At 50.5% G+C, this 22,673-nt stretch overlaps 1 protein-coding gene across 3 annotated transcripts in view; it reads left to right on the top strand.

Moving 5' to 3' along the window:
* CRACR2B (calcium release activated channel regulator 2B) overlaps positions 1 to 19,673 on the top strand; it is a 49,343-nt gene extending 29,670 nt beyond the window's left edge. The window contains exons 9-20 of one of the 3 annotated variants that reach the window (XM_074842599.1): positions 1,353 to 1,540; positions 2,241 to 2,312; positions 2,733 to 2,787; positions 7,332 to 7,411; positions 9,919 to 10,213; positions 10,391 to 10,532; positions 10,761 to 10,842; positions 13,367 to 13,481; positions 15,480 to 15,587; positions 16,111 to 16,187; positions 17,226 to 17,297; positions 19,044 to 19,673. In XM_074842599.1, coding sequence (XP_074698700.1) covers positions 1,353 to 1,540; positions 2,241 to 2,312; positions 2,733 to 2,787; positions 7,332 to 7,411; positions 9,919 to 10,213; positions 10,391 to 10,532; positions 10,761 to 10,842; positions 13,367 to 13,481; positions 15,480 to 15,587; positions 16,111 to 16,187; positions 17,226 to 17,297; positions 19,044 to 19,107 — 1,350 coding nt within the window. In that variant the 3' untranslated portion in view covers positions 19,108 to 19,673. Of the gene's footprint in view, positions 1 to 1,352; positions 1,541 to 2,240; positions 2,313 to 2,732; positions 2,788 to 7,331; positions 7,412 to 9,918; positions 10,214 to 10,390; positions 10,533 to 10,760; positions 10,843 to 13,326; positions 13,525 to 15,479; positions 15,588 to 16,110; positions 16,188 to 17,225; positions 17,298 to 19,043 lie in introns of those variants that run through there. The other 2 variants (XR_012625470.1, XM_074842600.1) reach the window with 2 other exon arrangements.
* Positions 19,674 to 22,673: the final 3,000 nt, after the last annotated feature.

Here is a 22,673-nt window from a genome sequence, read left to right as displayed (position 1 = left end):
GCAACATAAATGGGAGAGTTGTGTGTGATAGAGATTTCCTGGGGAGGGGCCGCTGTGCTTTGCTTAAAGCTTGTCCCTTGGCTTACTGAAAGATCCAAAGGCTGTGGGGAGGTGTTGCTGTTTCTTAGTCTGAAGTCCGTAGCTCATGCTCAAATTTTCCCTGATGTCCAAAGGACTGGAATTCTGCAGATAAAGCTGGGTGTGACTTGTGCTTGTAGGCTCAGCGGGGAGAGATGTGGGGCTTGTGTTTCAAGGAACCTAGGAAAGGTCAGCTCTGTTCACTCCTGCTCACGACTTGTATATGTGTGCTGGCAGAGAGCTGGGTGGCAAGAAGAAAGCACTTTATCTTGTGCCTCAGTGTGCTACTTTACTTTGAGAGGGGGAGAAGGTAGGCCGAGAGAAAAGACAAAAGCTGAAGGTATAAATGTGGAGGCTGATTGCCACCTACTACACTGGTCAGAACTGGTTCCTAGTGCTCCTCTCTGGTTGCAAGCATGAATTGCATGATTTTATTTTGGGGCTGTAAGTTCTCAGTCGGGTACCACAATTTCTGCGTAGCACCAGCTTCAGCAGAGGGCCCCAGTTAGCTGGTATGGCTGGCTAGATGCTGTGTCAGTACCATCCTTCTTGCAATGCCCTGCTTGTCATCTGAGCTGGGTGGGTTTGGCTGCTGCATCTGTCTTTGACCTTCCCCAGACTACACCAGCCATTTGTGAGGAATCGCATCACTGGTTGAGTACATGACAGCAGGCGTTGAACTTCCCAAATCAGGCTTGTTTGTTGTGCTGGGGTCTTGTGCTGCCTAGAGAGCAGATGTGCCCCAGTGGCATTTAAACAACATCTCTAGCCCGAGGTCCTGTCTGCAGCAGTAGTAAAGGCCACCAGATCGCTTGACTTCCCAGATGTGGTGTGAGATACCCCTAGTACCTTGATATGCCCCCCTTTCAGCTGCCACGGGCTCAGGAAGCTCCCAAACCAGAGGATGCATTTCAACAACTGTGCTTAGTATGTCCAGACAGACACACCCCTGCTTCCACCCAGATTTTTCCAGTCCTCGTTTGACCCTGATTTGCACTTTGATTTCTACAAAGCCTGACAGCAGTGAGCTCCTCACACTGCCTGAAGCACTTCCTCAGCTATGCCTGACTAATTGCATTGCTTGCCCCCCACTGCTGGCACGATGAGAAATAATTGCTTCCACTTCACCTTCTCCATGCCACTGGTGGTCTGGTAGACCTAAGTTGTGTTTACCTCCCTTCTGCCTCCGTGTTTACATCTGCTTTTTCAGCCTGTTTGTGATTATAGCACAAAACCCTTCCTCTCTGTGTTTAACCCCTCCTCTCCCACTGCAGCTGGAACATCAGCTACAGTTGCTGAACTCAGAGCAGCTGGAGACCCGTGTGCAGAACGAAAGGCTGCGGCACCTGAATGAAAACTTGCTGGAAGAGCTGGAGAAGAGCAAATGGGAGCTGGAGGCGGTGAAGGGGCAATTACAGAAGCTCCAGAAAGAGGCTCAGCTTGAGCAAGAGCAGAAGGACAGGTGGGAATGGGCAGGGAAGGGGGTGTCAGGGCAGGGACCCAGGCAGGGAAGGACGGATGGGAGAGTAGTTTAAGAATAAGGATCTCTAATTAGAAGCCTTGGTCTCATCAGAGGGTTGTCCGTCTTGTCTTGAGGGGAAAAAAGTAACATCCCGGTGGTCTTATGGGCAGAATCAGGGAGTGATGCTGCTACCTCCAACCTGCCTTTAGTGGGAAATTAGTATGTTCATTGATATTTGGCTAGAAAAGCAGTAAAAAATCTGTAAAAAATACAGATGTTCCTCAGCCTAAAGGAGGCTTCTCCTCCATGTGTTTTCCAGTTCACCATCACCTCTATAAAGTTCCTACAGCCAGAAGAGGTTCTTATCACTTGTGTTCCTGTTTCTGGGTTTAATCTAATAATACTTAGCTAAAACTTTGGGGTGTTTCAGTTCCAGATGGCAGTGAGCATCCTTCTCATCTCTAGGAACCTGGAGTGTGAAAGGAGAAAATGGGTTGCCTGCCCTGACATTGGAGGAGGGCGAGAGAGCTGGGGTACAACCCAGCCATCCCAGCTCCCGCGGCAGTGCTGCTGCCTCTCAATCCTCCTAGCGTAGGGCAGCCCCTGATCTCTGAGAATACCCTAAGTGTCCCTGAGAAAGGGATCTTTGTATTTCCTCTCCCATTAACTCATTTCTCCTTTTAAAATCCTCTTTACCCAGGGATGTATTTAGAGTCTCCAAGAACATGCAGAAAGAGAAACAAAGCCTCCTTCGGCAGCTGGAGCTCCTCAGGTAAGAACAGGGCTGGGAGAAGTGCTGAGCTCTTGTGCATGTAAGGGGCTGAGGTTTCAGCACTGCGCATATTTCTCTCACAGAAATATGGGTGTGTATTCCAGCAGTGCTCAGACACTGCTTGTTTTTCTAGGTCCAGACAGAGGTGTGCAATCCGGCCAGCTCTGTCGAGTCCAGGCTGTGTTATTTCACCAAGTAATCCCTCCACTGGAGAAATTTAGTCTTTCCTGCTGGCTAAGGGCACCATGTGGAGCCCATTGCCTGAGCTGGGATACATGGAAATCCCAACCCTTCTGGCAATAAATAACATCTTTATCTGTGTCCCAAGCTCCCTTTCTGTTCTAGCTTTCAAATGTTGGTCTTTACTCCATTTTTGATGAGCTCTTCATTGTGTCTCTCCTGTGTCTTCCTTTGGAGCAGAGAGATGAACAAGAAGCTTCGAGATGAGCGAGACGCTTTTGAAGCCAAGAAGCTGGTTAGTCTAAGAAAGAAAATCCTAGTTCCCAACCACCCTCCTTTCATCTGCGGCTGTTGCTGTCACCACTCGGGGCCCTGTCACTTCCACGGGGGACAATGACCTGAGCTCACGAGGCCTGGTGTGGTGCTTAATACAGACTTTACAGCACCTCTCTGCCCGTGCTGGAGACAAGCTCTGCTGGTTGCTGTTGCCAACTGCCCGGGTTTAACGCAAGGCGTGTTAGCTTGTGACTGACACGCGGCCCCGTGCAGGACTGCGGTGGCTCTGCTGCTCACACGGGGGTCTCTGCGCTGTGACAGGCACCGGGCATGTGCAAGGAGGGGAGTGGAGTGGGAGACGTCCCTGGAGATGGGTGGCGAGGAAGAAGATGGATTCCCAGATGTGCTGCCAGCTGACTGGGGGTGGAGGGGCACAGGAAGGTTTTGGAGTTTCTCTGACCCCTTGAGTCTGTGGCAGATGTTTTCAGATGTTCCTCTGGGGCAACTGCCCCTTCCTGGGAGCTCTGCTGGGGTGGAGGGGCAGCAGTGAGCCTTGTGTCAGGGCTAGGAGAAAGCAGGGGGCCTCTGACACTGGAACAGTCAACTCCACCTCAGGCCTTCCCCAGTCTCCAAGATAAGTACAAATACGTGGTCTAGTTTTAGTTCTCATTGTTTTTTCACTAGTAAGTCTGTGTTCCCAAATGTCACTGGCAAGGCTGCTCTGTGCTCTTCTGGGACCCATCCCTGCCACCAGGTATCTTTGCCTGCTCTGCCGCCGTGCCTCACCTGAAGATCTGGCAGTAGCTGCCTTGCAGTGAGGACAGGCAGTGGCAGGCCGGCGTGTCAGGGAAGGAAGCGCAGGGATCGTGCCCAGGCAGGGGACGAGATGCCCTGCTGGGGGAGAGGCTGGAGTTCTTCTCCAAGTGGAGCAGCAGCTGTATAAAATAACTCAGTAACTGTTTTGGATGGAGGTGAGGTGTGTGTGCATGTGCATTTGTGTGCGTGTTTCTGAAATCTGAAAGATTTTATTTCCCCCTCACTCCATTTTTAAAGCTGCTAAGTATGTGTATGTGCACCAGAGCTTCCTGCTCCCTCTTGGAGAAGTAATAAACACAGTCACTCTCTAGCAGAGTCCAGTGCAAGCAGGCAAAGAAAATGGTTTGTTCTCCTCTTTCCATGCATAGTGTTTCATCAGCTCTTGGATTCCTGTGGGTGGGGCGGGTGGCCCGTGGAGACCACAGCTCAGGTATGTACCTCTGTGTGCTCAAAGCTCGCCTGCTCCTCTAGTCTCCTCTCCTTGTCCCCCGCTAGGACCTGCTCAGGGCTGCTCTGAAACATGACCGCAAGTTGTGGGTGGACCTAAGAGAGAGTCAGAGTACAGAGGAGCTGCTTTCTCCTTCTCCCTGTGCTGGCAGCAGGGGGAACTCCTCCTGCCACCACCCCTCGTCTGGCGCGGCTGTGTCACGCTGGGCAGAGGAAGCCTGCACCGGAGTAAGGCTTTTTCCTTTGTCAGGACTTCTTGTTGGCCACTCTGGTTTCAGTCCAGAGGAGAGCAGGGCCCTGAGGGATTGCAGAGATGCTGCTATCATCATACACCTGGAGAAGATCTGCTGTCCAGCCTGTCCCACTGTAAGGGGGAGAGAAAATAGCAGTACTTCCCTGCAGCAGCAAAGAGGAGAGTCCAGCCTCCTGAGTGTGTGACACACTCTGCCAGAGACTATCAATGTTCTTACAGGCTGAAAAAACCCCCCAAGGCCTTAATACCCCCTGTTAGTGCTGGGAAGAGTTGTGTTATTTCTGTGAAATGACGTTGTGATAACAGTGGTTCTTTCATAGCAAAGATTTTGAAGTGGTTGGAAGGAGGAGTTGGGCTGTACGTGGCTGATAGCAACCCAGCTGCTGCTCCTTTGCACTGCTCCGTGCTCAGCTTAATACCTTGCTCTTCGTAAGAGTTTCTGGCCTTGCCAGGGCGGGCAGACCCTGGCCCCACGGCACTGTGGGGCACTGTTTTGCCCCAGTGGCTAGGTCACAGATAGCAGCGTGTGGCTCTTCCTGCCTGTGTGCAAACCACTGCTGGGTGCTTTTGAGACTCGGGGGTTGCAGGTTCAGTTTCACACCCATGACCCATCTGGCTATGGAGTTATGTTTGCATGCTGTATGTTGACAGCAAATTTCATGTCTGCTCATCATGAAGAGTGTTTTGGGACTCTGACTACATTGGACACGTATTTCGCTGATAAGCCAGAATTTTTCCTATCCCACTGATAAGCCAGAATCTTTCCCATCCAAAATGCTCGTAGGTGTGCTGTTGTCCTTGCCATCATGTGTTGTACAGCTGTGATGTCATGTCTCCTTTTACCATCCCGATGAAAAGCCACGTGCTACACAAACCTGGCAGGCCAATAAAGCATGGTAGAACCAATGGTAAATCACGCCCCATTGTTTCTCCTTTCTTACCCAGGTACGTACTCCGCAGGCTGTTTGCTCTCCAGGCAGGGTGGTGCCATACCAGATTGCCTGGGAGTCCCTTTGCTCCGCAGGTGACTTGAAGGCTGCGACTCAGCTCCAGTGGGCTGTAACACAATTTTCTTTTTTTTCTGTGTGTCTAGAGAGTGCCCTTCAGTGAACCTGCTCAAACCCTGACAACTTCCTCCTCCATCCCCACTGGAGAACCACTGGTTGGCTGAACCATAGCCTGATGCCAGTGTTGACTGAAGGGTTGCTACGCACTTGGGGGTCCTTTGCCTTGGAAGATATGTGCTCCACAGTTGTGAGCCTCGTGGTGCTGGATTGTTTCTGTGGCTGGAGCTTCTCTTGAACACCAGCTTTATATGTAAAAAAAGTTTTGGGTTTGGTTTTTTTTTTTCTTTTCTCGCAAAGTTCCTGGTTGGGTGAGACCCTCTGTGGCGTCCAGTCTCCTTTTGTGGGACTGCATTGCAGTAAAGGTGTCCTGGGAGTTCTGGCCAACAGAGCAGCTTCTTAATTTTTTGCCTTTTAAAATAAAGCAGGGGTTATTGAAGAAATAATCTTCATATTCCTCCCCTGGGCTGTGGGCAGCACTAAAGAAGGCCTGTCCAGAGCTGCCTGCAGGTGTTTGGTCAGTTCAGAACTGCTGCCAGAGGCAGAGCTGGCAAGCTGCAAGCTTTTCTTTCCCCACCTTTACCCCCAGAAATAACTTGTGAGAACGTGTCAGAAATCTCCAGACGTCCAGAGCGAGTCCATCTCCCTTTCCCCCAGCACCAAGGTGATGGGCACCTTGCCACGCTGTCTCTCACTTTGTGTTTTGGGTGCGTAGCCAGATAAGTTAGCCAGTCCATGGGGGTGAGGGGGGCTGGGCTTTAGCGTGGCCTCTGGAGGAGCTGGCAGGTCAGTCCTCTCTCTGCCACGGGCTTTCCAGTGTGATCTCGGTCAAGTTTACTGTGTTCAGTTTTGGGCCCCTCACTCCAAAAATGCCATTGAATGACTTGAGTGTGTCCAGAGAAGGGCAACGGAGCTGGTGCAGGGTCTGGAGCACAGGTCTGATGGGGAGCGGCTGAGGGAACTGGGGGGGTTTAGTCTGGAGAAGAGGAGGCTGAGGGGAGACCTCATGGCCCTCTACAACTCCCTGAAAGGAGGGTGCAGAGAGGGGGGATGAGTCTCTTGAGCCAAGGAACCAGCGCCAGGACAAGAGGGAATGGCCTCAAGCTGTGCCAGGGCAGGGTCAGACTGGCTCTTAGGAAGGATTTCTTTGCAGAAGGGGTTGTTGGGCGTTGGAATGGGCTGCCCAGGGCAGGGGGGGAGTCCCCATCCCTGGAGGGGTTGAAGAGTCGGGTTGACCCAGCGCTGAGGGATCTGGTGGAGTTGGGAACTGTTAATGTTGGGTTGATGGTTGGACTGGATGGTCTTCAAGGTCTTTTCCAACCGAGATGATTCTGTGGTTCTGTGAAGTTGCTCACCTTTTATTCTGCTGGGGATTACAAAGCTGCTGTGTGGGGGAAAGAGGGTTGTGAGAGGAGTTGTCCTGCTTTCTCCCTCTCTGGGGAGCTGGTAGACACTGGCTGTAGGGAGTCTGAGGTAAGTAGGAGGAAAGCATGGAGGGGGATGTTCGTGTGGGGCAGAGCATGTGCCGTTGCCCTTTGCAGAGCGGTCTCCTTCCTTCCCTATGGTGCATGTGCAGCTCTGGGTGAGTACCAGCGGAGGAGGGGTACTAGTCTGTCCCACAACACATCAGCATAATAAAAAGGCAGGTGGGGAAACAGATTCAGCTGGGAGACCAAGCCACAGAAATGAAAGCTCTGGCTGGCTAGAGAAAGAGTTCAGTTTGGGGCACCACCGTTTTTGGTGGATTTTGTTGCAAAAGGGAAAGCAGGAACAGTGATGCCTTCTTGCATGAGTTAAGCTGAATTGAGAAAAGCAAGCCCTGTGCTCACCTCTGTTCAGCCTGCTGCGGGACACTGCGGGCTGCCAGGGCTCCAGCCTTGCCTCCCCACAGCTGGCTGCAGAGGTGGAGAGTGGTTGAGCTGGGACTGGGCGGGTTCCTGGGTCCTAATCGCGTTCTTCATCTCTTCTCTTTTCAACTTCCAGGCGCCTCAGAGCAAAAAGCCCCTGTTGAAGAAAGGGTCAGTGCTAGGCAGTTACCTGCTGGACGACAAGCCAGTCAAACGGTTAGATGGGTGTCTGTGTTGTGTTCGTGGTGTCAGTCTGTGCCCGCTGGAGTGCCCTGTCAGCCAAGCTGTGTCCTGTGGCTAGTTCTCCCGCCTGGGTGCTGGCTGGTTTTGGGAGCAAGGGAGGGGTTGCAGCTTGACTGTGGCCCCAGCTGCCTCTTGGCATCAGGGGGTGTTGGCTCAGCGTGAAGCTGAGGATGCTGTTAGCTAATTTCTGCAGGGGGGTGGCCCCCCTCTGGGCTGCTTCTACATGCAGCAATGGAGGAGCAAACCTAAATGCCATCAGAAGCTGTGGGGGTGTTCATGGGATGGGAGTCATGAAGGCTGCCTCTGACCGAGTCAGGCAGCTCTGTTAAAATGACTGGATCATCTCCTGAGTGTGCCAGTTCCTCCTCGGTCAGAAATCCTGTGCACGGGCACCTCATGCCAGAGCCCATATCCCTGGGGCATGGGAGAGGGCAGGAGTTGCACAAGGCTCATGTTCTCTCTGGCAGCTGAAAGCCCCAAGGAGAGGGCTCAGTTCCAGGTGGGCTCATCCTGCCCATCTCCCTCCACACCTATGCAGATGCTCACCTGGCACACCAGGCCTCCCCTCCAGCCAGGGCAGGCAAACATGTCTGTGTGGCCAAGGCCCTTTTTTTTTTTTTTTTTTTTCCACTCTACATGCAGACACTACAGTGCCTTCAACACCCACATATGCCAAAAGCCTGGTTCCTCTGAGAGGCAGGGGAGGCCAGCCCAGCCCTGACCTGCCTTGGAGCTGGGTCTCCCCTGCAACTGCTGGCCCCAAACAAGTTTTAAGGGCGGCACGCTTCCCTGTTACCTACCAGGTCTCTGCAGAAGGTTTCACTGCTTCCCAGTTTCTCCTGGTGCCAAGCAGAGACATAGATCTAGGCTTGGAGTTACTCTCAACTTCAGCCTTAATGCTTGCAATTCTGGTAGTGGCATTTAAGAATTGAGCTTCAGGCTCTGGGCTCATGGACATCATGAGGGTGATGTGAGAAGGGGAGAAGTATTTGTTGGTCCTGTCTCTGTCCCAGTGCTGTGTCACACCACATTGCTTGAGGAACATGAATAAAATCCATGGGATCTGGAGTGACTGTTCAGAAAGTTTTGTTTGTCCCTTTTTTCCTCACCTGAAGAGGATTTTGAGTCTCAGCCCCTCATTGCTGCAACTGCTGCCAGCCTGGGGAGATGGGGGCCGTTCCCCAGAGCCTGAGCCTGGGAGGATGTGTCTATTTTCAGTGGCGAGAGGTTCCAGCTGGCCTGGCTCTGGGCTGGCATTTGGGGCAGATGCAGGGAGGACAACTAGGAATGTGAGCTCCCTTTCTCAGGAAGAGTGTAGGCGTGTTGCAGCCCTGATGAGGTGTACTTGCAGGAGTGAGAGAGGAGAGTTGTTGCCTTGATTCCTGCACTAGTAGCAAGACAGGTGTTGCAGAGAGAGGTGGGATGAGCTGCCTCCGAAGAGATTGACTGGTCTAATTTGCTTCCAAATGCAATCTGTTGGCCAATGAAGGCAACAGAGCTATCTCTGGTGGATAAAGCCCTTCAGTTGAGTTCTAAGCCTTCTCACTCCCTTCGTCTAGTTCTTTAACCATGGAAAGCCAAGGCAGAGCTAAGATGCTGCCTTGCTCCTCAGCAATGATTTCCAGTAGTTTAAATCAGTTATTCTAGCTGTTCTTTTGAAGATTGTTCCTCCAGTTACCCTGTTGGTTCTACCCCCAGTGAACAAAGTGCATCAGCCTCCTCTTGTGTAGGCACGGTCCGTGCAACACCTATCCCCCACTGCCACAGCTTGCACAGGAGTCCTGGGGATTTTTTGCTGTTGGGAGCACAACATGTCTGGTTGGAAGCTTTAAAAAATAAACATCTTTTGGGTCCTGATTTTCTTTCCTTTGGGCCAGGAGTGGATTCAGGCCAGAGCAGAGCCAGCACCAAGCAAAGTGGCCCTGGTGTGAGTGTGTTCACAGCAGTTTGCACTCCCGTGGCAGGTTTCTGCGGCCTGAACTCAGTCAGACTCTGCTCCAGCCGTGTTTGGAAGCGACAGGCTGGGTTCCTGGGTTTCACTAACCTTGAAACCTTTGTTACTTCTTTTTGTGTTGTATTTGGTAACAAAAATAGAGGGGGGTTGTTGCTTTGTTTTTTTAAAAAACTAATGTTTTTCCTGTTGCCACCTTTTGTATGTTTTGCCTCATTTTTCAGTACTGGGGGAAATGGGAAGCAAAGAATCCTTGAAAAATCCAGAAGGTGGGAATTTTTGTTAAAATTAATTAAATACATGTCAGCACATAGGAGTACAGCATTCAGGTGAGCTGTCTCTCTTTCCCTAGGGGTGCTGCTGATGCCTTAGTCACAGGGAGTATGGGGAGTGTATGTATGAAGTAGAGTTCCTGCAAGTGCTGCATATGCACTAATTGGATCACATTGATTGTTTTGGGAATTTGCAACCTCCCCCCTCACCCCCTACCCTCCCACCCTATTTGTGGTGCCTGTGGGCTTTAATACAGACAACTGGCCTCTGCGGACCTTCCCTTCACCTTCCCGGTGGATGTGGCAGTGGAGGAACCCAACAGAAAGAACTGTAAATACTTCCCAGGCAACGGGACGTGGCTGAAGACAGGAGAAGGAGGCAGCACAAACTTCGGGGAGAAGAGCAGAGACAAGGAGAGATGGTCACTGGCAGCAGATGCTGAGTGGTTGAAGATGACTCTGAAGGGGGATGCTGGCTGTAGAAAAAACGCAGATGGAGTAGATGATGCTCCGTTGCCTCCTAGAGGACAGCCTGTTGGTACCGAAACCAGGGTGAGTCCAATTACTCGGGGTTCTTCCTCAAACACCCGCTACCAGGGACTTGAGGGTTTCTGACCCTTCCCACCTAAGTCCAGCTCTATCGGTCTATAGTGCAGGGATCCGATGCCTAAACCAAAGCACGGTGTGCAGCTGGGCTTTTCAAAACTGCACTCCTTTCTTCCATTGTAGCTCCAGGCACTGGAAGCAGCCAGCCCTTCCCCAGACCGCATCTTTAAAGTGGTGTTTGTAGGGAACTCCGGCGTTGGGAAGAGTTCCTTCATCCACCGCTTCTGCTATGACAGGTTCTTGGCTGAGCTCAACGCAACCATCGGTAAGTAAGAGGGTTCCTGACTCATCTGGCTAAGAAGGGTGGGTAAGTCAGCCTGGACACTTGCTTTTTGCCCCCATTTTAGCCCAGCTAAAGGTAAAGATGGTCCCTCTCCCAATTTCCCATCAGTCTTGCAATTTTCTTGAACTAAATAGTGTTGATCTTGGCCATTTCAATGGCAAGCTGCTTCCTCCCCATCCTATCTTATGATTGTTGTTACCTTCCTGACAGGTATCGATTACCAGGTGAAGAGTCTGATGGTGGATAACACCCAGGTTGCCTTACAGCTGTGGGATACAGCTGGACAAGAAAGGTAAGCAATTTCTGTGAGGATGCCCTACTGCCAAGCTCAGTGGAGGAAACAGGAGGAAAGGGAAAGAGTGTGTGCACCTGGTTTCTGTCTTTGGGAAAATTCTTAGCTTCAGAAGGACCAGAGAGGTGACAGCAGCTATTCCAGCGCTGAGCCTGCAGCAAAGGTCTGTTTTGGAGATTTCTAGAAGCTGTGGCTGCAAAGCAGGGCCCAGTGAGGTCGCTCTGAGGACTGACGGAAAAGTAGTTATCCATATGTCTGACCTGCACGCTTGTGGCTTCAGGTTGTCTCTCCATAAATAACTGTACGGTGTGGGGTTTGAAGCTCTTCTAGCTCTCAAATCTCTCTTGCATCAGCCTGCTCTGGGAAAAGCTGGACAGGGCTGCAGATTAGGATAGAAACAAAGGCTCTGGATAGACATCCTGCTCTCAGACTCAGTTATGCTACTGCTGTCCCCAGCTGCTCACCATCACCTGCTATTCAGAGGGTAGAAAGGAGTGTGTGAACCTTTCCAGATCTGATTCGGACAAAGCCAGCTGAATTAGCTTGACCTGTGCAGAAGGTGATTGAACTACCCTGCTGGCCTCTGTCAGTGAGGTTATTGGCCTCTTCCACTGTCCCTCCTGCTGATAGACTCATGGAAGTGATAATCCTTGGTAGAGGGGCAGTGTGGCTTTTTGTGACTCTGAATACATGTTCCCCACTTGAAGGCATCTAGTGTCAAAAGCGTGGGCCATCACTAGGTATTACCAGCACTCTTGGTGAGGATCAGAGTAGTAGAGGACACACTTGACCCTCATCTTCTAGAGATGGAGGCCCACCACTATCTTCATGTAAATTAGATTTTGTTTAGGACGCATTTTGACGCTGAAGATGAAAAGCTATTTCAAGGGGGCTGTTAACCTCAAGAGCCTGGCAAAAATAAGTACTGGGTATTTTGGGCTAAATATGTTATGGGGACAGGCCTTTAGGAGGCAGCCGAGGTCATGGGAATATTATAATCCTAAACTGTGCCAGCAGAGTAATGATGCTGGCTACCTCAATCGGCACGCAGACCTGGTGGGAATGTACTAAGCAGGAATATCTATTGAAAAGCAAACTATTTCTTCCAAAATCAAGCTTCATGCTGCAGAAATAATGATTTTTGAGGGGACTCTTGTGGTTATTTCAGTGCTGAAGCTGAGCAGTAAGGGGAGTTGTTATGACATGAAATGTGACACTTGACTGAGGCCAGATCGCATCAGAGGCCAAATTCAAGCAAAAGGACCTTTAGTGTAGGCCCCTGCAGCACCAGGAGGTCTTAGACGTGTACGTGCAAGAGAGAACTTGGCTCAATGCTGATGCTGAATAGGAGACCTGGGAAGGAGCAAAAGCTTTTCTTTCTTCCACACTTCTAACTGGAGGTGTCCAGCTGTGAATATCCTATGGAAGAGGTAGAGGAACCCCTCGGAGCGTGCAAGGAGAACTCCTTGGTGACGTCCCTGAGACTGGTGCAACCTATATTTGATGTTCCTTCTGGAGCATCTAGCCTGTCCTGTAGTTGCAGAGGTGCACCTTGACGGCCAAAGATAGAGTCTGTGCTTTCTCAGTTGGGTAGTTGCCAGAATGTCATGCCCTTATTGTAGTGAGAAAGAACAGGCTTCAGGCAATCATCTGAAGAGTTCAGGAGGGTCACTACTTGCTGTAGGTTTTCTTGGCTCTTAATAGAATAGGAGATCTTGCCAGCCTGTGCAGGGCTGTAAATCACAGCTTTCCAGTGAGATCTCAGTACTTGTCTCGCATTTAATTCCATCAGTTTGCAATCAATGTGGTTCCATCATGGCCCTGTCACAAAATGCTTACAGATTTTAAGGTTTGGGGATTTGGGGGGGGGGGGAGGGTGTTTTGTTTGTGGGGTTTTTTGAGTTTTGTTTTTTGCTGAAATTTATTCCCAAAATACAAGTCTGTGGTTCTAACTGGTACCCAGAGGACAAAGTAGATGTCTGGTGGGAGTTCCTCCTGGAAATTGTGTCTGACTGCTGATTTTATGTATGATGGCATTGCTTTATAGATTCAAAACTGGAAACAGACTGTATTGATGCTGAGATCTTAATTGCTGTTTTGGCAGCACTGGGGCGGACATTATGCACGCCTAGTTTATACTGTGGTACAGCTTAGTCTGCAGATTCTTCCAGACTCTAGAGAAAGGTCATGGTTTTTTCCATCCATTTCACTTTTTATAGGCAATTACCTTTTCCTATCCCACCTAACAGATTCTTCTGTTTCTTTCCTCCTGACCTGCAAAGGTCTTCCTGCTTTCTCAGCACTCTGCATTTAGAAAGACTCCTGCATGCCCCTGGCTGCCTCAGGGGTGCAAGGATCTAACCTGTCACCTGTCTGTGCACACCAGACCCCGGGGAGACATCACACGCACAGGGGCTGCCAGGCCTTGCAGAGAGCCTGCACTAAAAGACAGATAATCCCATTCTGTTTCTTGTCATTACACAGCCGTGGTTCTGAGAGTGCCTTTGGTTTCGTTTGGGCTCAGGTTTCGGAGCATTACCAAGCAGTATTTCCGGAAGGCGGATGGGATTCTGGTGATGTATGACATTACGGCCGAGTGCTCCTTCACGGCGGTGCGGAACTGGATGAGCAGTGTCCAGGTGAGAGCAGGGGGGGCCTCAGCTCTCTAAACGCTGGTGGTGCTGCCGCTGCCTCGCTCCAGTCCAGCTCCAACAGTCTGTCTGGGAGCGACGTTCTCCGATGCCCCAGGATGTGGGAATTAAGAATTGGTAGTTAGCAAAATGTAAACTGACTTTAAGGTTGGAAGAATGATTGTGGATAACTGAGGCAACGTTCGGAACATCGTGTTGCGAGTGTCAGAGACAGCAGGTCGGAACACCGCCTGCAGAATGCATGGTGAGCAGTGAACAGATAAAACCTGAAGGTCAGTAGGATGTAGAAGTAAAAAAAAACCTATGTAAACAAGTGGGAATAAACTGGGAGCTGGCACACAGTGCGGCGGCATTTGTTCTTGACAATGCTCCCCCTTCAATAAACTGGTGCGAGTTTGTTACTATTCAACGCGTCGCCCCGGTCCTGGCTGGTCTGAGAGCAACACCAGGAGGTCCTATTGACCTTGGGAAGATGAATTATCAAAGCAGATGCCATGGGTGCTGCCTGTGGTAGTCAGTTTGGGACCAGGGGCTTCTTGTTGAAGGTACCAAAGCCAGTGGTAGCCCATTAAACGAGGGAGGGCTGTTTCTATGGCAGAAGGTGGTGGGGCCTGCCAAAGCAGTAGTGTGTGTTTGTAAGCAGCCCGTGTGCATTGGCAACGTCTCCTAAACATGGTCACATCCCACCTGTGCTCAGGAGATCTCCTGGTGTCCAGCTTATGCTCAGGAAAGGGAGACAGCCCTGGTGCGTGTAGGCTCAGACCTGCAGCATGCACGCACAGCGCTTCGCACGATCACATCCTGACTCTGCTTTGAGATTTCTCAATGAGGCTAACCTATTAGTAATAGCTTAGTTTTTGTCCTCATTTGCTTCAACTTTAACAGCTGATTTTTCTTCTTTTCTATTTGGTGACTGTGTATTAATACTGTAGTCTATCCCCTGCTTTTTATTTCCAAACTCTCAATAAAAGCATTCATCTGTGGCCTGTATCTGCTTGGGGAGACAAAAATACCTGTCTGTATAATTTAAATAAGTTGTGTGTAGATGACTCAGAGCTGAAGCCAAATTGTCAAGGATGGTTTTGTTTTGATTGTGCCCGGTCTCAAAAACCAAGAACCAAGATCTAAGAGAGCCTAGGTTGGAGGTTTCTAATATTATTAACTTCCACAGGCCTGTTCGGGGAAAAAAAACCCAAATAAAACAGGTATTTCTTTGCACTCTAAAAGATCAAAGGTTAAGATTTTTCAAAACTAACCAGCCTCTGAAAATCAGGCTCCTTTCAGAAAGGTTAAACTGAGCACACAGAAAATCAAAGCACCTGGAATTTGTAACTTTTAATAATCTCTCTTTGTTTCCTTTCCCCGTCTTAGTATTTATCTTGCTTTGAAGCTGTTCAGGTACTGTAAGTCATGCAGGGCAGTCAAGTTTGGAAATAACTTTGAGCCCCATTCTGCAGTCCTTATGCTGGTGATGTTCTAGTGAGCCAGTGCAACTAGAGGGAGTTTTACCAAAGGTAATGGGCTCCAGGAATCATCTAGGAATAACAGTTCCTGCAGAGACCCTACACGAGTTGGAAGTTGCTTAGTGCGCTTGGGCCCTGGATTTTCAGCAAGGGATTGCTGAGTTTAGGACAGCGCATCAGATGGATAGCACACAAAAAGTATTGAACTTAATAAGAAGCTCTGCCTGAACTTAAATTCCCAACAGCCTATGGGGCAAACTGCTTTTCTTTAGGCTTGTTATTTCCCAGAGAGGAACTTATGTCCTGTCTCCCTCTCTCCACATCCCAGCTGTACATACCAAACACCTGAAATACATTCCTATAATTTAAGGTTCCAGAAATCCCTGGGGCTGTTTGAGGAATGGCCCCTTAATGCGCTAAAGGGCCTGATCCTCCTGCCACCGAAGGTGGAACAAGATCTGCTTCAAGATACTTCCCTCCCTCAGCTGAGTCTCTAGGGTGCTTTACTCGGTTTCTTTTGCAGGAAGGTATCGAGGATGGAGCTGTGGTCTTTCTGCTTGGGAATAAAATGGATGCTGCACAGAGAGAGACCCGGAATGTGCCCAGGGTGGAGGGGGAAAGGCTGGCGAAGGTGTGACTCTGTGCTCTGCTGCTCGACCTGCTCTGCAGCCTCCCTCCAGCTGTGAGCAGGGCAGCCTGGCTGGCAGGAAGCCCTTCTTGGAGCCATTTCCCAGTATGGTACCTTCCCTCTCCCCTCCCGCTCCCTGTTTCTCCAATGTAACTGTGTGCTGAGGTCCCTCTGGTGCCAGGGAGGGTGAGATGGTGGCCAGCATGTGGCAGACAATGGCCTCTTGAGGCTTGACACCTCCTTGCAGTGCTGCTTAGTGCTTCTGAGGGGAGCACGCCCGGCTCTTCTCCCTTTGAGGACTCCCCTAATGCATGTTCTGGCTGGGCCCCCAGTGCTGAAGAAGCATCTCCTGTTCCTGGGTCGGTGAGCAGGGTGTGCGCCCCAGCGGGGGGGTAGCTGCCACCCTCCTGGCCCCCGCTGCTCTCGGCAGAGTTCCCGGCGGCGAGGGTGGGCCAGCTCCCGGGGGTGGGTGAATGCGGGGGGAGAGCTGGCAGCCGACGCGGGTGCTTGCTGTGCTCTCTGGCAGGAATACAAGGCCGTGTTCTACGAGTGCAGCGCGATGACTGGCTATAACATCATGGAGCCCATGCTGCACATGGCCAGGTGAGCGAACAGCAACAGTCACCCTGGGGTATCTCCCCCGCTGGAGGTGATTGGTGTGGGCTCTCCTGGGGAACAGGCAGGGAGAGGGGGTTGTCAGAGACTCACTTCCAGCCATGTCACCAAAAAGACCTGGAGTAACACGCTCTTCCCCCTGACTCCAGGTCCTTGTCTTCTGTGCCTGGAGAGCACCAAGTGTAGACTGGATCTTACTGCATGCAAAGCTTTGTCTGGCAGAGCTACCTGTTGAAAGATCGGGAGTTTAATTTGAATGTTTCATCACAAAAGTTTTGTGTACTACCCCAGATTTTAAGTTGACATTTTTAGTTTGAAGTCTGCACGCATCTCTAAGGGTTTTTTCCTCCTTATCTTATTAAGCATTATACAGAACGTGACATTTTGGTGGCAATATTTTTAAAGGGCGATAAGACACTTTGTAAGGCTGAAAGAAGTTTGATCTAAGATTTTCAGATTTTAAAAAAGCAAGTAGTTTTGAAAAAAAAATCTTTGAAATCTTGCAAGAAGAATATCCTTTTGTTTTCTTTTATCCCTTCACCTCCTGCTGCATCATCTCTGTTAAATTCACAGCAGGACTTAGCTGTTCATTAACTGGGATGATTTACTTACTAGCTAGGTAAATCACGTCTCCCATAGCACGTGCCTTCAGCATGTTTTATTGCCATGCTGCTGCCCAAGATGGCCCAGGCAGATGAAGCAAACAGCCCGGGATTCTGCCATCAGTGTGGGTGCTTGGGGAGAAGGCACAGGCCACTCACGCCCTGGTCTGGTGCTCTGATTACTAAGCCATGCTGTCCCCTCTTGTACGTGTCCAGTTTCTTTCCCTGTTCCCTGGAAATTCATGCTCATTTTCTGTGTGTGGTTTATCTAGCCCAGCTTTCAGAGAAGCCCGGTCTTTGGGCCAGGTACTTTTTACAATCCTAAATGTCCCTGGGTGATGGGGAGCAAAGGGCAGAGCCAAATGCCTTGGCAGGAAGATCTCAGTAACTGGGTTGTGTTCTTGATCTGTGCTGCTTGTTCCAGGCTGCTGACGGCACAAGAAGACAGGCAGAGGGAGAATGCCCTGCAGCTGGAAGATGTCAGCAGGAGGAAAAGGTGCTGCACATAAGGCACATCAATGTGTCAGCAAGAGACATGTGCCAACACTGTTTTGTGAAGCTGGGGTTCCTTTCGAGCTAGCCGCATCTGATGGTATCAGCTCTGCAGAGACTTGGGGAAGCTGCAGCTTTTCCCCACCTGGGAATTTCAGAGCACTAAATCAGGCCAAATATGATCTGCACGTTCCATTTCCCAACTCTGCATGCAGCCCTGGTCTCTGGGGGCCTCTGCTGCTTTGGGGGAATTCATCTGTTCTTGGCTAGTAGCACAGACTGGGTCTTCTGTCTGGGGAGGTCACTCCCCTGTAAGAGGATGAAGTCTTGTTCCTTTTCTTTCTGGCAAAGAAGTGGCCTAGCAGCGGAGAGTGGAGGACACAGTGGGCGCTGTGTTAAATAGAATTTTAGTGTAAGAGATAAAGAAAGTATTTTAAATTTGGGTTAGCTCTAGATAGTCATCCATCCTTCTCAGAGCAGCATCTGCTCTTGGTTCTGTAACAGTAGAGCTCAGCTGAAAGCCTGCTGTGGTAAGCGGGAAAACTTCCATCAGTTCCTGTAAGATCTGGATCAGGCCCTGTATTTCCCGCAACATTTGGTTGGACTTGCCAATACTGTAGTTAACCGATTCCATATGTGGATGTAGTATGAACTGGTAAAACGAGTCATCCCGATGGCTTTCTTCACTTTGTTACCCTTGTCACTGTCCCTCTCTCAGTGTTTACAGAACACAGAGCAGTTGCCCTGGGACTCGCAGGCGCTGGCTTGTGCTGCTGATTCATAACCCATTGCAGGAGCTGTGCTGTACCTCCCGGGGGGCCATATACGGCCTGTGTGAAGGCTGACTGCTGCCTGCTTCCTCCCATTCTCTTATCCTTTCCCGAAGAAGCTCCAGCAACTAGGAACTACTTATGTGCAGTACTGAAAGATCCCACCCTGCTAGCTGGACCACAGTGCTTTCAAACCTGCCGGGGCTGGCAGCACAAGGCACCTGCCTGTGTGAAACCTTCCTAGTGAAGCTTTTCCTCTTGCGGTGACCTTGTGCAATAACCTCGCTTGCCTGGTGAAGGGTCTGAGAAAGAGCAGGGCTGAACCTGTTTCCCATTGGGAAGGGGCCTTCTTGTCACTGAGGAGCGGGGCCAAGCAGGGTGAGGGGAGGCACGGGCTGATGTAGGAACGGGTCCCAAAAGCGCGTCGCTCGGCACAGCTGCTGCTGTGCCAGGGCATGAAGCCCCTGCTGTGCTCTGGGGTGAGCTGCTTTCTGTTGTGTCACTCCATTGTTGCTCTTAAAGCCTGGTGGGACTAAGTGAGGTTTTTTTGTAATGCTCTGTTCCCCTTCTTCTTTGAGCCCGTTTCTGTACGTGACTTTGACGTTTTAGGCACAAGACGCGATCCTGCAGCTGTGAAGCAGTGCCCCAGCCTTGCAGCGTAGGGAAGGCCTATATTTACCCACTGTTTTCCTCTCTTGGGACAAGGCAATTACTCTGAACGTCTGTTTATTGCACGAATTTCTCTGGGAACATCCCATGCAGGAAAAGTGCTCTGAGTCACCTACAGCCCATCAGTGGTACAAAGGATTTCCGTGGTTCCTCCCGGTGCCTTTTACTGCTGACAGGAAAGAGGAAGTTCTTCTCTGGAAGAGCAGGATTCCTGACTAAAAGGAATAGCTAAAAGTAATAAGCTTCTGCTCAGTCCTTACTGCTGGCTGGCTGTGGCTTACGCTGTGTTTAACTGCTTTAATGCCTTCCAGAGACTGGGAATCAGAACGTTGGAAGAGGTCCAGAAGGAACCAGGGCTTCTGGTGGGGTGTCTAGAGTAACCCCAGCAGTGCTGCTTGTGTTTGCAAGAAACGATGTCTGGGAAGGGAAATCCTCTCTGTTTTCAGAAAGCACCGCTAATCTGCACACAGATGTGGCTTTCTAGCCAACGTGGGCATGAAGGAGCACAGATGTTCTCACCTGTTGAACAGGTCAATCCCAGCTGCTGTCAGTGATTCCTCTGCATCATGCTCCAGTTGCGGGTCAATGAGGAGCGACGCTGACTAAGAACTGGCATCTTTGGTAGGGGCACATCAGTGCTGCTAAAGTTTAGCTACCCGCAGCAGCAGGATTTGGGAAGTTGCTGCAGGAGGAAGAGAGCAGCAGCCAGTCTGCTACCGTGGTCTGAACGTATACCTCCCACACTGCGTACAGAGGAAGTGAAAGATAAAAGCGTGAAATACAGCTGCCACACAACTATGGGCCAGCCTGTGTATTACCTTTATCAGTGCTGTCATATTGCAACGGCAAGAACTATCGTGGGTTTTGTAATGTACAGCCTTAAGCATGTTTTCTTAGTGTGCAAGCAGAGTACAGGCAATAAAGAAATGCTGTCTTGCAAATGGTTGTTTTGAGAGATTTTCATCAGGCGCTACGGGAGATTCAGCCTCCCTTCTTCAGTCGGTGACTGCAGCGTGACCTCCCCTTCTCGCTGCTCAGGCAGGGCTGAGAAGCCTGTCCCCCACCACCAATAACGTGGTTTGTACACAGGGAGGGAGTTGATCAGGAACCCGTGTCTTGGAGGCAGCGCAGGAGCGATTCATCTCCAGTCTTATTTTTTTACTTCTTTCAAGCAGCCAGAGCCCAGTTGATCAGGGAAGGCAGAGCAGGGTGGAGAAAAAGGGGAGATGCTTCCCCAATGTGCTTTTAGAGAGGGCACGTTCTCACCTTGTACCTCTATTTGTAGAACTAAACACTTGTTTTAATAATGTCCCAGGCATCCTTTTCACTAGAGTCAGGAATGTGGTTGCTTTTAATCCCTGTGCCTTGGCATGGCTCCAGCTGGATGTTTGTGCATTACAGAACGAATCTCTCTGCAGCTTTGACCAAAGAAATTATTACTCATTTCCCCTGCTATAAACTGATAACACAGGTAGCTCATTGGAACATCTTTTTTTAGCAGGAACAGGGTGGACTTTTGTTTCAGCCATGATAAAGTGGCACAGAGTTTGAGCAGGTTGCACTTGGACAGCAGTAAGCACCAGGGCGGGTTTTACTACTGGATGGTCTTTTGTTGTCTCTCTGCACAATATTTAAATGTCCTGTTGGAAGACCCAGACACTAGACCAGACTTTCCACAAAATTCCTAATTTTACTACATCCCCCTGGTTTTGTCAGAATCTCTCCTGCCTCTGAATGGAAGCCCTGGGAGCAGCCACCCTTTGTAAGTGACTGCTGGAAACTGCAGTGTAAATAAAAAGCAAATAAAGGGGATATCCTGAGGTGGCATGAGCCGAGGGAGGACACAAAACGGACTCTGCCCGGGGTCTTATTCCTGTGCCATATTGGTTGCAGCCTCTTAGTGGACAGGTGACTTTTTGCACATAACCTGTAAGGCATTTTGGAATCATATCATAAGAAAATACTCTCCTTATAGCCTGGGAAACCTTATCCTGGCATGTGCAACAGTGCAGCTGTGTATACAATCAGGGCAAAGGCGAGAAAAACAGCTGCTCTGATAAGCAGTCCTGGTCTCACCAAGCTCTGCACCTAGGCAAAGGGACCCCACTCTGCCTTGGGTTTCGCTTGTCTCTTTATGTTAATGTGCTAAGGATAAGCATAACAGGATTAGCCTAACAGCATCTCTTTGAAAAACCAAAACAGGGCTGAAGGGAGAGCATTAAACCAGTGTTAACTTTAAAGCTTTCCCACAGGACAAATGCAGGAATTGCAAAGGTTTGGGATGTTTTCTGCTACCTTCTTTACTCCAGCAGCCTGAACTCCAAGGGACAGTTTCCATTTACAGATGTTTAAGCAGTTTCTGCTGTGGGGATCATGGTCTCTCACACATTATTTTCTGTCCTGTCACCTTCTTCTGTTTGTAACTTTTCATGCTCTTTTTAGTTGTTAATTGCTTAGTCCACATATATATTGACCAAGTACTTACGCTCCCAGTATAAGTGTATCTCATAGCTCATGCTATACACCTTTAAATGCTCTACTTGGAAATCTCCTGCTCAGCACCAATAGATCCACAGTCCTGCAGTTCAGAGCTTCATTAGCCCTTTGAGCCACCGTCAGTCTGATCATTACTTACCTGGCTGTTTATGAGTCACACGGAAATTTCAGTTGGCACATCTACAATAGTCCGGCTCCGCTCTTCAGCCCGCAAGGCATGCTTTATATGCACATCAAGCTACGTGGTTTAATAAGGCCCTGATCCTGCAAACACAAATGTAGCTGTGCGCTGCTTCTGAAATGACTAGTCCACAGGAGACCTGACCATGTAAAGTTAGTTTTTTCAAGATAAACACATATCTCCAGTAATAAGCTGAGGACTGGGGGGTCCTGTGGTGTATCTCACCTCCAGCTGCGGGCTTTCCCAAGCACACAACTGCCTCACAGGCACCAGCTGTGCCTAGTCATGCCCGTTTGCTGACCCAAATCTGCCAGGACGGGAGGTTACGCTGTTCCCTGTTTGTACATGGAGTCTCTGGATGTGGCAAGAAGGCAGTGGCCCAGCATGGCTGGTTACCCAGGGCTCTGCCGAGGAGGGCTGGGGGGTAGAGGGGCCTGGGGTAGGGGCTGGTGTCTCTGGCTGCCTCCTGGCTCTGCCACACGCTCCCTGCGAGAAACCTCTGGGTGTGTAAGGGAGAGCTGGTCCCCTAACGCTCCGTGTCATCACTTGGCTCTCCAGAGGCTCTAAGCTAAAGCTCAGGTGGGATCCCCACGGGCTGAGGAGTTGATTTACTCACTGGGGAGGATGAAGTGATGTCTGAGTTGGGCACATAGGCGGGAGAGCTTAAGTGATACAGTTGAGGCAAACACCCAGGAGGTCCTAAACCGGCCTTTTCCCTCCCCCTGTGATCTCCCCTCTTCTCACTCACCCCTAAAAGCGGTGCGAGGCCACTCAGGCACTGAGGGGAGCAGGCGAGGGTCTGTCTTCCCAGACCAGCCTCTGTGCGGGGCTGCTGCTTGGCACAGGGGTATTTGGGCTGGAGTTGAAATGAGGTAATGGAAGGATGAGGCAATGTGCCAGTCAGGGCTTGATCTTGATTTACAGGATGTTTCATGGAAAACGCTTTTAACAAGCAGGTCTGACGCCTTAAAAAAAAAAAAAAAAAAAAAAAAAGAAGCTCCAGCTCGAGTTTGCTGTAACGCGTTGCCTGCGGCAATGGAAACGCCAGCGGGAGGCCCAGGTGGGGAGAGCCGGGCTCAGCGGTGCCCGAGGCGCGGTGTGGCAGACGGGCACAGCCCCGGCCCCGCAGCCCCCGGCCCCGCCGCCCTCCCGGGCGGTTTTGGTTTGCAGGAAACGCAAAACACCACAAGGGCGAGGCCGGGCCGGGCCGGGCCGGGCGTGAGGGCCCGGGGGCCGGAGGGAGGCGGCCCCGCCGAGGCACCGC

This window comes from Strix aluco, chromosome 16 (assembly GCF_031877795.1).
Source record: "Strix aluco isolate bStrAlu1 chromosome 16, bStrAlu1.hap1, whole genome shotgun sequence".
Taxonomy (NCBI): Eukaryota; Metazoa; Chordata; class Aves; order Strigiformes; family Strigidae; genus Strix; species Strix aluco.
The sequence above is the reverse complement of the archived record's forward strand: the minus strand, read 5'-3'. Positions and strand labels throughout refer to the sequence as shown.